The sequence below is a fragment of the Pristis pectinata genome, chromosome 10 (assembly GCF_009764475.1).
Source record: "Pristis pectinata isolate sPriPec2 chromosome 10, sPriPec2.1.pri, whole genome shotgun sequence".
Taxonomy (NCBI): domain Eukaryota; kingdom Metazoa; phylum Chordata; class Chondrichthyes; order Rhinopristiformes; family Pristidae; genus Pristis; species Pristis pectinata.
Window position 1 is genome coordinate 59,542,362 of NC_067414.1, and position 12,473 is coordinate 59,554,834.

Genomic DNA, 12,473 nt, shown 5'->3' on the forward strand with positions numbered 1-12,473 from the left:
ATTTCTAGGATAGGGACATGTTCGGCACAGCTTTGTGGGCCGAAGGGCCTGAATTGTGCTGTAGTTTATCTATGTTTCTATGGTATTTACTCATTCGAGCCTGAAATTTTACCTTTTGAGAATCTGTTGTGAGCATTTCAGTGCATGTCTTTTTTCTAAACTTCTGTTCAGTGACTCATTTGTTAATATGGAGCAATACGAACAGTGAGGAGTTTGGTGCATGTTGTGGATTGTCATTGATTTAGTTTTGTAGTCAATTTCAACACCACCCTATCGCCAGTTGTTTGAGAGCATCATGGTTATGTTTGCTTGCTCTCCAGTGGCAGCCATGTGGTACTGCATCTGTGGTGAGATAATTTGAGCAACATTTAGAACATTATGCTATTTTGTGTTTTCCTTCTAGTTCTTTAGGAATCCAGATGCAAGCCTATTGAAATAGGCTTTTCTGGATGATATCAGCAGAAGAGGTGGGCATTGCAACCTTAAATGATGTTTGTAACCCTCCTTAATAGATGGTAGCCACGATTGATTTCCATGTCATGATGAAGGAAGGAGGGAATTTCACAACAAAATGTAGTGCTAACATTTGTCTTCAGATGTACTTGTGAAAAATTATGCTTTTTTAAAACAAAATCATTGTCAATTGCAGTCAAAGTTGCAACAGTACTTCATAAGTGCTGGAGAAATTTGAATTAGCAGTAGCTCTGCGGCAGAATTAGTTTGTACTGCTCCAACCGTGAGTTAGTAGAGAGATGATGAGCTGAATCCTTGGGTTCTGTTAGCTTCTGTATTCTGTGATTCCTTGTGTATTCAAGTGAAGTCGAGTTTTTTGTCATGTGCACAATAATGGCGAGGTACAGAGAACAACCTGCTTGCAGCAGCATCCCAAGCATGTAGGTTCGTACAACACATATAATACACGTTATACATATTATACAAGACTGTACAAAACATTTAGTGCAAAACAAAAACACATTCAGAGACAAGTCCATGGTAGTGCAAGAGGTGGTCCATAGTTTTCCATTGCTGAGGTAGGATTAGGGTTGTGCAGGTCTGTTCAAGAACCCTCTGTAAACTCGGAATATGTTTAAATGGCTGCTTGGATGGTTGAGGAATCAAATCATAATTTTATACCTCCTATTTTTTCCCTGTTCTGCATGTATTCCACTCTGGGCATTTCTCAGTCATTTTAACAATTGAACTGAAATAGTGACCTTTGAATGATTCAGTGCTTCAATTAAATAATAGCTCAATGTACCACAAACAATATTTGCACAAGAGACTCAACGTTCCACTGAACAGCCACTTTAAGTGACAGGAGCAAATGGGTCAGACACTGCTGCCAGTGGTAAACTATTCATGCACACTCCTGAACGCTGATGCCACAGCCTTAAAAGGCATTCTCATCATCTCCTGCCTTGCATTGTGCAGAATCTTAGCATCTGCATCTGCCCACTTATTATTTCCAACGAATGAGTGCCTACATGTTTACCCTGAATATTATCGTTCAAAGGAAAGTGAAATGAATGAAATGTTGATCATATAAGTTAACTGGAATGGTTAAAATGTTAGCTTTCCTTTTCCTCCTCTTTTCTCCCCAAACCCCGAACTGCTTCAGATCATTCCTGCACCATGCAGAGTTCCTGAGCAGCAAGGCTGCACATGTGACCCATGTGAATTTTTGCAGCACTCTCCAATTTATCTCTTGGAAGGATTTGCTGGATCATGTGTCATTTAAATGCTGACTAAAATTTTCAGTGTTCATTTTAATTTGGGTAATTAACTGAAGGGTGACATATAACACTGCTCACAAGAACGAGGGAGGGACAAGCCAAGGAACAGTATCCCATTTGCTCATGGTGGATTATTTGCTGGAATCTGTCATGGGGAAGAAAGTAAACACTTGGAGATGTAAAAGCTGGATAGGGTGAACCAGTTTGATTTTTTTAAAGTAGTTGTTGATTTAAAAGAAAATCGTCTGAAGTGGTGGATGGACCAGCATCAATTGAATGTCACATATGGATTTTCATAAGGCATTTGAACAATTTGCATAAAAGACTATAGTCTTTCACCGAGCTAATCTCAAAAGGTGTTTTATGCCATTGATAAGAAATTAATTGAGAGTAACAGGGAGATAATTGAGACAACATGGTAACCTGAGCTGTTAGGTAGTGGTAAGATGAATGTCAATGACTGTTACTATCTGCTGCTGTCCTTGTGACTTGCAGCCAAGAAGTTGAGTGTTTGGAATATTCCTGGATTTCTTGTTTCACTTTATCTGGCTGTAAACAGGGATTAGCAGTGTGTTGCTGGAACTTCTGATTTGTTTTTCTGATCCATTTGAAATTTTGCCAGTGAATTGAGGTGTGTGTTGTACCTGCCAAGTCTGTTTCTGCTTCATGGCATTTAGCATTGGTATGCAAATAATCAACAAAGATGTACGTCAATACTTCCATTCTTCAAGTTTGTTCAGTTTTTATATATTTCCCAACTAATCTCTGAAATCATTCTATCCCCTTTTCACAGATACTTTCTCACAAATATCTGACTCCAATGGAATAATGATGTACATGAAGTTCGACCAGTTCCTGAGAGAGGTTTTGAAGTTGCCCACTGCAGTATTTGAAGGCCCATCTTTTGGCTACACAGAACATGCTGTACGAGCCTGCTTCCCACAACAGGTGAGAGGTTTGGAGCAATTCAGCACCCAATTTTATATTAGCTCACTTTTAACAGCATGTTTCAGTGCTTTGTGTTATTAATGTGTTTGACGGTGGAGAATGTTCCCAGTGCATTGTTCTGTTGAGGGCTTAAAGTCATATTTGAGGATTGATAATTATAACATTATCTGGATATTTTACCGGTAACAGCATAGAAGATTGCTGGATGGAGTCATACTTAAATGACCTGACAGTGCAGTGGAAGCAATTTTCCGTCACTTCTGGCATCTTGAGTCCAGCTCCCTTTTCTAGCTTCAAAGCTCATGTAAAATTAAACTAAGTGGTTTTAATCAGATTTGCCTGTGCTCATTAATTCACAGCAGGTTCATCTGCACACTGACTTAAAGACCATTAGAAAGGGAAATAAAAAGATTAGCATAAGTAATTGGAGAAAATTGAACAAAATATGTTCTTGGATGAGAGTGAGGTGTTTTGCTTCCAGTCAAAGATTTATCCTGCATCTAATTTGGAGTTGAGCAGGTCTGAATGTATTGACTATGGACACAGTGTCCAGTTTTGTAGTAATAGATTTGGGGTGATGGATTTTATGCTACTTCTACATGTCATTTCTGGGATAGTTCTTCTGATGACCCAGGTTTCCAAAGAGTAGTCACTGAAGTTGAGGCAAGTTGTTTGGCAGAACCATACTAAAAATTGCTCACCAAGATATCATAGCACAAAATCTAGCATCTGGCTTTCAATTTTAAGGCATGAGCCACTGCCAAAGTTTTCCATAAGCTGTATTCATGAGACTGAATTTTTCAGTTCACCAATAACAGATATAACTGCCCAGCTGCAAGGCAGGTTTCTAAGTTGACCTTCATGGTGACAATTTCCTAAAATGAAACAGCGAAAAGGTACCTGTTTACCAGAGTTGAACCTGAACAGAAATATTTTACTTTGTGACTTGTTCAGACATTTAGTGTTTAGTTTGGTGCCAGTTTATTCAAAGTACAGGTTGTTTAATGCTTTCTTTTTGAAGCATTTAAGTGCTTAAAAAAAATTACATTGTATTTGAAAATACCAGACAATGCCGAAAATACATTGTCAATAAATCTAAACTTGTGACAACTTGATGCCTGAAGCATGAATACAATTAGGACATTTTCTGAAACTACAATATTTTACCAATGGTTGTGTTTAAAATATTAAGAGGTTTTGAAGTATCCGATCCAGATCTGTAGAAATGAGCTGTCGTATTTATTTAAAGTTTACTTCAGTCCCACGTTAGCCTGCAACTTTTTATAGGAAAAGAATATTTTCTGAAGTTGAAAACTTAACTGGAGCTTAAAGTGAATATATTTGTATAGTGCTGAAATGGTAAATTTAGTGTATTTGACATGGTAAATTTAAGAGTTGGTGTGGGATCAGGGCAATTGGAGGGGAGGGAGAAGGAAAGAGTATTGTTGATGATGAAGGTTGAAATGGATGATCAAGGAGATAATTGAGATGGGGGAAAGGCAGTCATGGTTGGTGAGGGCAACAAACAGGGCATGAGGGGGTTAATATGACCAACCACCAAGAGAAACACGTTTAAAGGGGAACCCACAGAAAAGAAGATGGCCATCCTGGATTCCCCAGCATTACCTCAGGTAAAATAAGATCCCCTTTAATTAAGACAGCAGCAGGCATCAGTCCACTGATTTGTTTCACTTCAGAGTGTGATCCCCTTCCTGTTTGTGGGCCTGGACTGTGCAGAGCAAGTATTGCATGCTGTTTGATATCATTGTGTCCCTGTGTATCACTGTGACCTTCATGCTTGTCATATCCTGCACATTGAGAGCAAAAATCTGTAAATATGCTACCATGGTCTAATTATGATGTAATTATAGATTGAGGTATGAGATCAAAGTTCTCGGCCACAATATGTCTGCCTAGGCCAGGTGATCATTCCTTGATTGGAGTATATGTGTGCTTCCCATTGTTCACTGAGTTGTGATTCTCCACCAGATGAATAGTATTCTGAAATGTGTATTCAATGAAAACACGGCCAACTAAACACATACATTGATTTCCAAAGCACTTGAAAGCAAGTGGATTTTTTCCAAGTTTTCTGTACGGTCAAATTGCACAAATCAAACTTCTGTAATTGGAGAATGAATAAATATTTGCTGATGTTATCAGAAATATAAGTGTTGACCTGGAAACTGGTGATAAATTCCTGTTCTCTTTTTGAAGTGTCAGTGGATCTTTGACATGTACAGGACACTGTGACCAGAAGAGGTCAGCTTGTGAGGGACTGGAGAGCACAGAACCAAAAAGGATAATTTCTACCTGTTGGCTGTGCTGAGGCCAATGGGGGGTTGAATGCTGTTGACCTTAACATTCTCTTTTTCCCCCCCCCCCCCACCCCCCGGAGTGCAACTCATAGACATAGCCCAATGGGAAGCCAGTGCCTTCAGGAAATACTGTCTCTTGCTTGAGAAGGACCTGCAATAGAAATTGAGCAGAAGGTCCTACAACCTCTGGAGATTGCTCAATCATTCATTGGGAAGCAGGTTGACTTTCCATTGCAGCTCTACTTTTCTGCGAAATCCATCATATAATTCTCTGAGAAACAATCCTTGTATTGAATATGCTCAGTAAATGAGTCTCCACAGCCCCCTTGGGTAGAGAATTCCAAAAATTCACGGTCCACTTGCTGAAGTAATTTTTTCTCATTTCAAATCTCTGTGGCCATTCTCATATCCTGAGCCCGCAATCCATCATTCTGGCCTCTCCAGAGGAAGCAAGCTTCAAGAATTTTATCCGTGCCATTGTTGTTCATTCCTTTAAACTCCAGATAATGTTGGCTGCTTCAATTGTTGAACAGTCTTAACTCCACAACCTACTGATTCAGAGGTGCCAGTGCGATCCACTGAGCCACACCCAATTCTGTTTTAGGATCAATATTACAGGGGCACCACACCCCAGGGTGAGCAGCAAAATGTTCTTTCTTGCCATTTACAGCATGCAGACATGTCATTTTTGCTGTTGTGGCAGTGCGTGCCCATCTCTCTGTTACTGAAAACTGTCAAGGGGCCAGTCTGCACTTTGCTCAGACAGCTTGCAAAACGTAAATATGCAAAGCAGTATTACATTTTACAGACAAAAATATATTTTTGCATGATTTTGCTAGGGGTCCCAAAAATCTCATTTTGATTGTCGGAAAAAAATGTTGAGTTGTGGAAATGAATTTTAAGACAGAGCATTTGCCAAGTTCTTGTATCTCCATAAGAGGGCAGTGTTACCCACCTCCTTGGACTGCAAACAGGAGCACAGATTCTCGTAATTTTTTTCTGTTCTCTCACTCTTCTTGAAAAAGAAAAGTTTGCAAATGTCACCGTCAACTTATCACCCTGAATTCCTCCAAAGACTTTCACGTTTTGCCACCTGGGCTCAAGGCTTGGAATATCCCCGCCAATCATTATTACGTTTCCACTGCCGCCGCCTCTTCCTTGAAGATCACTTCATTGACCAAATGTCCGTTCATCATTCCCGCTGCTAGCCCTGGCTCAAAGCCTACTTTGGATTTCAAACTGTGTTTTCTATGTTTTTTTTAAAAAAGCATATTAATACAAGTTGCTCTCCAATAGATAATAAGGGCTTTTAACTGTTAAGCTTCATCCTTACAAATGCGGTCCTTGAGGATGGAAGGTAAACAGGTTAGCACTTATGCTGCGCCCTCTAAATAGGGGTCTGTATTTAAATGACACAGATTGTGAGAATAGTGTTTCTGACATTTAAAGTATTGGGATGAGTTGTTTCCATCCAGCAAATCTTATTTGATATGTGACCATTTTGGTGGGAAAGAATGAAACATCAGCTTGTTTATTTCTCAATATTTTGCCTTCATGGAATTTGATAACCTAATAACATGATGTCATTTCAGTTTTCTGAGGTTTCTGTAAAGCAGATTCCAATTCAACATTGAAATGTTAAAGCAGTTGTCCTTCATGTCATTATGCAGCAGGTCCATTATGCAATTTCACAGTGATGGTAGAGATATAAAATAGCTTAATATTTAAAATCTGTCAGAAATTGTCATGTGTGCTTAGAAAATGGCACAGGAATGAAATTTGTACTGTATATTTGGAATATTATAGTCTGGCATTGGAGAAGCTGTAGAAGCAGATTGTATATTAAATAGCATGAGGTCTGATTGTCAGATGTTGAATTGTTGTGTTGCTCAATGCAGCTGTGCAAGAGGGATTGTCATTGCAAGAAATAATGAGGGTTGAGCGTTGCACGTTTCTTTGCCTGTGTGCATTCTGTACCAGAAATCAAGGTTTATCAGTTGGATTGAAAAGTTAAACTGTAAAGAAATAAGTAATAATAGTTAGATGTACAAAATGGGGCTATCTGTAACAATTGTCATCATTTAGTGGTGTCACTGTAATTGAATATGCTGGGAACATCAGGTGATGGTTGTTGGTTGGTAAACACATACAAAACATCATTCATTTCTAGCCTCTGAGACTGATTTTCTATTTACTTGGCTGAAAGAAATGGTATGAGTTTATTTTGGAATGGGTTGGGTTTACAGCTGGCAGAATGTCAAGGGTGATGTTAAATATCCATGGAAAAGTTACTTATACCAGCAACAGTATTAAAAGAATAATAATTTCTCACAGCCATTTGATTCTCTGAGATTTGCTGGAAGAACTGATGAATAAAAACTTCATTATGCTATCCACTTTTAATGGTGCATGGTTGATGGAATCGATGTCCAGTTAAAGCATGGCTTGCTTTCTCTATAGCAGCATCCTGCACTGCATTACTGACTACCTCAGAAGTTTACACAGGAGATGAACTATGTCCCCTGCTGTGAGCATTCCCTTCATGTTATTTTTAATCCTTGTTTGCAGTGAACATAATGTATCACAAATAACAAAGTGGCACAGCTATCTCTGAACTTGGCCTTATGGCATCTGTGTGTAGCCACTGGCTTGAGCACAGAGAAAAGAAGTCTGTTGAAGATTTGTTTTCTTCCAAGTTACTATTGATCTGCTGATGGTAAAATAACACACATGCTAATGCATGAGCCTGGATTTTTTGGTGGTGATAACAGTGAAACTTTAAGCACACTCTGTTATTATGGAGTGAATTGGATTAAAATTTTCAGCACACATGTGCAGGTAAATGTGGAAATTGTGAAATTGCCATCTGAATTTTCAATGTTTTTGGTTTTGTGAAACTTCAAGAGGAGCCAATCTCATGGTGCTTAATAGCAAAAACATATGCTGTCGAAGGTGAGGGTTTGTTTTTCACTTGCTCTAAAGAGAAAATGACATCAGATTATTGATTTATTGTTGTCACTTGTACCGAGGTACAGTGGAAAAACTTGTCTTGCATACCGATCATACAGATCAATTCATTACACAGTGCAGTTACATTGGGTTAATACAGAGTGCATTGAGGTAGTATAGAGTGCATTTATGTAGTACAGGTAAAGACAATAACAGTACAGAGTACAGTGTCACAGCTACAGAGAAAGTGTAATAAGGTGCAAGATCACAACAAGGGAGATCATGAGTCTATTGGTGGCACTTCATGGAGTAAGACATATATTGGCTCTGCTCCATCTAACTTTCATGTACCACCCTTTAATAAGACTTTTATAATACTGTTACAAGATTATTTTTGATTTTTAACTGTCGAAATGAATACCAGATCCAAAGCTGGAGCTAATAATGGAGATCCTCAGCCTACTTTGGAAGTTATTTCTAAACTGGATAAAAAGCTTGATCGAAGATTTGCTGACTTGGAAACACTTTTAAAGGACATTGAAGACAGACAAAATACACTCATTCAGGAAAATCCTAAACAACAGCAATTAATTGCTGAACTGGATCAAGTTGGTAAAAAGAGAGATTCCAGACTGAACTTGAAAAAGATTTAATTACGACCAAACAAAAGCTGGAACAGCAAAAACAGAGGATTATTGACTTAGAGTCGCAGTTGGAGAACGAATGTAAGAATCATCAGATTTCCAGAAAATACTGAAACTGGCAACCCCATTGCATTCTTTTCTAAACTTCTGGTCGATTTGTTTGGCTCTGAAGTGTTTTCTGCTCAGCCTATTCTTGATCGTGCTCATCGAGCAACAAGGCCAAAGCCTCCGCCAGAGCAAAAACCACAGCCAGTAATATTGAGATTTCATTACGTCAGTATGAAAGAACATTTGATTCGAATTGCTCGTCATCGTGGAATGATTCAATATAAACAGTGGAAGTTTTGTTTGGTTGAAGATTATACCCCAGAAGTTATGAAAGAGAGACTGAGTTACAAACCAGTTATGTTGTGTCTTTATCAAAGCAATTACCATCCAGCATTATTATTTCCAGCACGGCTGAGAATTACATTACCTGATAAATCTCGTAAATGGTTTAACTCTGTCAAGGATGCCGAAGATTTTCTCATGGACTAGCCTTCAATTTTAGAGGGTTAAGAAATGAGTTCTTTCTTGATTTAATACTTATTTGGTCTATTAAGTAATAATTAACTTTCAGATTTGACTCTTCCTAACTTTGGAGATACTTTTTTTCTCTTTTGTTAGCGTTCTCCTGTTTGGTTCTGGAACATGGACACCTATCATACTTAATGATTCTTTTCCTTTTTCTATTATCTCTTCTAGTTCAATATTTTTAGTGCTCTGTTTTAATAATAATCAAGAACTTGACAAAGTGATCTTTTTTTTCCTTGAAATAATTGTAAAACTTTTTAAAATGTTGACTGTTAATATCCTTTGATTTTGTTTAAATTTTTTAACAAGTTTGCTTATAGTTCGGTAAATTTGTTTTGGGTTTTTCGATGTTTTGTTTTGACTACAAATGGTGGTTTACATTCTTTTCAATTTTGGAGACTTGCCACCAATAGAGTTGGGGGTATTCAAACTAGTAGATAACTTTCTGGCTGCCTATTGGCCAGTTTTCGGGCTTTTGTGGGTGGGGGGTGGGGCTGTTTTTAAGTTAGTTTTTTCCTATGGACTGATGAACTACAAATATGTCTGAATTCTCATCATATCCGGCTCCTCTTTGAACCCTTTTTCCTCTTCCTGTTAATGAGCCTCCTGTACAGTAAGGTTAACCCTTTACGTACCATATCCATTTTAATAGACTAAAAACATAAGATGATTAATTTTGTTTCCTGGAATATGAACGGTTTAATCCAATTAAGCGCAACAAGGTCTTTAAAGTTTTTCATAGACTGAATACTCAGATTATTTTTGTGAAGGAGACTCATATTAGGAGAAAGGATAATCAACGCTTTTTTTAGATTTTGGAGGGGTCAACAGTTCCATTCTAATTCACAAGCAAAGGTGAAAGGAGTCTCTATTTTTATAGACTCAGTTTCATTTGTTCATCATGAGATAATTTCAGACCCAAGTGGTAGATTTTTATTAATTACTGGCTTACTTCTTAATTAAAAAAAGTTGTTATCGTTAATGTCTATGCACCTAATGTTGATCATCCTGAATTTTTTAAACATTTATTTACATCTTTTCCTAATTTAAACGAATATACTTTGATTATGGGTGGAGATTTCAACTGCTGTTTAAACTCTCCGATGGATAGATCTGTGTCGAATCCTGCACTTACAAACAAATCCGCTGTCTTTATTAATTCCTTTTTAGTCAATACCGGAATTTTAGATGTTTGGAGATTTCTAAACCCATATGATAAAGAATTTTCATTTTTCTTTCTCATTACTCGAGGATTGATTATTTTTTTACCGATGCTAGATTAACTCCATTTATTATTGACTGTAAATATGATGCAATTGCCATTTCTGATCATGCACCATTGAAATTATCAATTAAATTAGCAGATGTACCCTCTGGCATCAGACAATGGCGATTCAATCCTTCTCTATTGCAAGATTTAGACTTTGTCCAATTTATTAAAGAACAGATTTCATTTTTCTTTTTAACTAATTTTACTGAAGGAATTTCCAGTGGGATAATATGGGATACTTTTAAAGCATATATCTGTGGTCAATTTATTTCATATTCTGCTGGATTGAAAAAATGAACTAACAATGAAATACATATATTGGCTGATAAGATTAAAGAAATCGATTTTAAACAAAAATATGCTGATGCTCCTAATTTGGAGCTCTCTAAAAAGAGAACAGAACTTCAATTACAACATAGTTTACTATTAGCATCTCCAATTGAAAATCAATAACTTAAAACCAGAAGTCAGTTTTATATACATGGTGACAAATCTGGTAGATTGCTTGCCAATCAACTGAAAGCTGCTTCAACTAAACGTCAGATTATTAAAATTCATAAACCAGACGGTAACTACACGGTGGACCATGAACAAATTAATAAATCTCTTCAAGAATTTTATACTACTTTATACCAGTCAGAACTCCCTGAGGATTCTACATTAATGCATGAACTTTTAAGGGACCTGAAGACTCCGAAATTATCATGTAATGAATGTTCAATATTAGATGCACCCATTTCGGAGGAAGAAATAAAGAAAGCAATTTTTTCAATGAATTTGGGTAAAACACCCGGTCCTTATTGGTTTACAGTCAAATTTTTAAAATCCTTTTCTGATCTTCTTTCTCCCTGGTTAGGAAAAATTTTTAAAGATGCTCTATCAGTGGGTAAACTACCACAATCCTTTTATGAATCCTTTTATTAAATGTGGGTTCCAAAATATTTTCCAAAATATTGGCTTCTAGATTGGAAAAGGTTCTTCCATGAATTATCTCTGATGACCAGACGGGATTTATCCAGAATCGTTATTTGCATTTTAACATTAGGAGGTTAATGAATATTATATATACCCCCTCATCCTAAATTCCAGAATGTGTTATCTTATTAGATGCTGAAAAGGTGTTTGATAAAGTCGAGTGGGAATATTTATTTAATACAGTTGAGAAATTTAATTTTAGTCCCAATTGTATATCTGCGATCAAATTGATTTATCATACACCTATGGCTTCAATAGTTAGTAATAATCAGAGATCCACTCCGTTCAGGCTTTTTCGAGGTACTAGACAGGGTTGCCCTCTAAGTCCTTTATTATTTGATATTGCTTTGGAACCCTTGGCAATTGCCCTTCGGAATTCTTTTAACATTTGGTATCACTCGTGGACAAGGAAGTCATAAGGTATCTCTATCTGCAGATGACTTGTTACTTTATATTTCTAATCCAGAGGAATCCATCCCTGCAGTATTATCACTGCTTGCTCGGTTTAGCATTTTTTCTGGTTATAGATTAAATCTTAATAAGGGTGAACTCTTTCCATTAAATATGCAAACCCCAATTTATAGGCAATTACCATTTAGATCAGTAACAGACCATTTTATGTATTTGGGTGTTAAAATTACCAAAAAGCAGAAGGACTTGTTTAAAGTTAACTTGTTACCTTTAATTGATCACGTTAAACAATTATTTACAAAATGGTCCCCATTATCTCTATCATTGATAGGCCGAGTTAATGCGGTTAAGATGAATATTTTACCAAAATTTCTATATCTATTTTAGGCGATTCCAACTTTCATCCCAAAATCTTATTTTGACATTATTGATTCTAAAATTCTTTCATATATATGGCCGAATAAAAACCCAAGGTTAAGTAAGAAATATTTACAAAAATTAAAAAAAGGACGGTGGCATGGCTTTGCCTAACCTTAGATTATATTATTGGGCAATTAATATCAGATATTTAATTTTTTGGGCACAAGATTTAGATGTAATTCATTGTCCCAAATGGGTATACCTTGAGTATGAATCAGTCAAGGATTTTCAT

General features: G+C 36.9%; 1 protein-coding gene across 20 annotated transcripts in view; it reads left to right on the forward strand.

Moving 5' to 3' along the window:
• The window catches only part of dtnba (dystrobrevin, beta a), a 397,891-nt gene that overhangs the window by 170,410 nt on the left and 215,008 nt on the right, over window positions 1–12,473 (forward strand). For all 20 annotated transcript variants that reach the window (XM_052024099.1, XM_052024088.1, XM_052024100.1 and 17 more), the window contains one exon: window positions 2,527–2,681. In XM_052024099.1, the coding sequence (XP_051880059.1) occupies window positions 2,527–2,681 (155 nt within the window). The remainder of the gene's footprint in view (window positions 1–2,526; window positions 2,682–12,473) is intronic.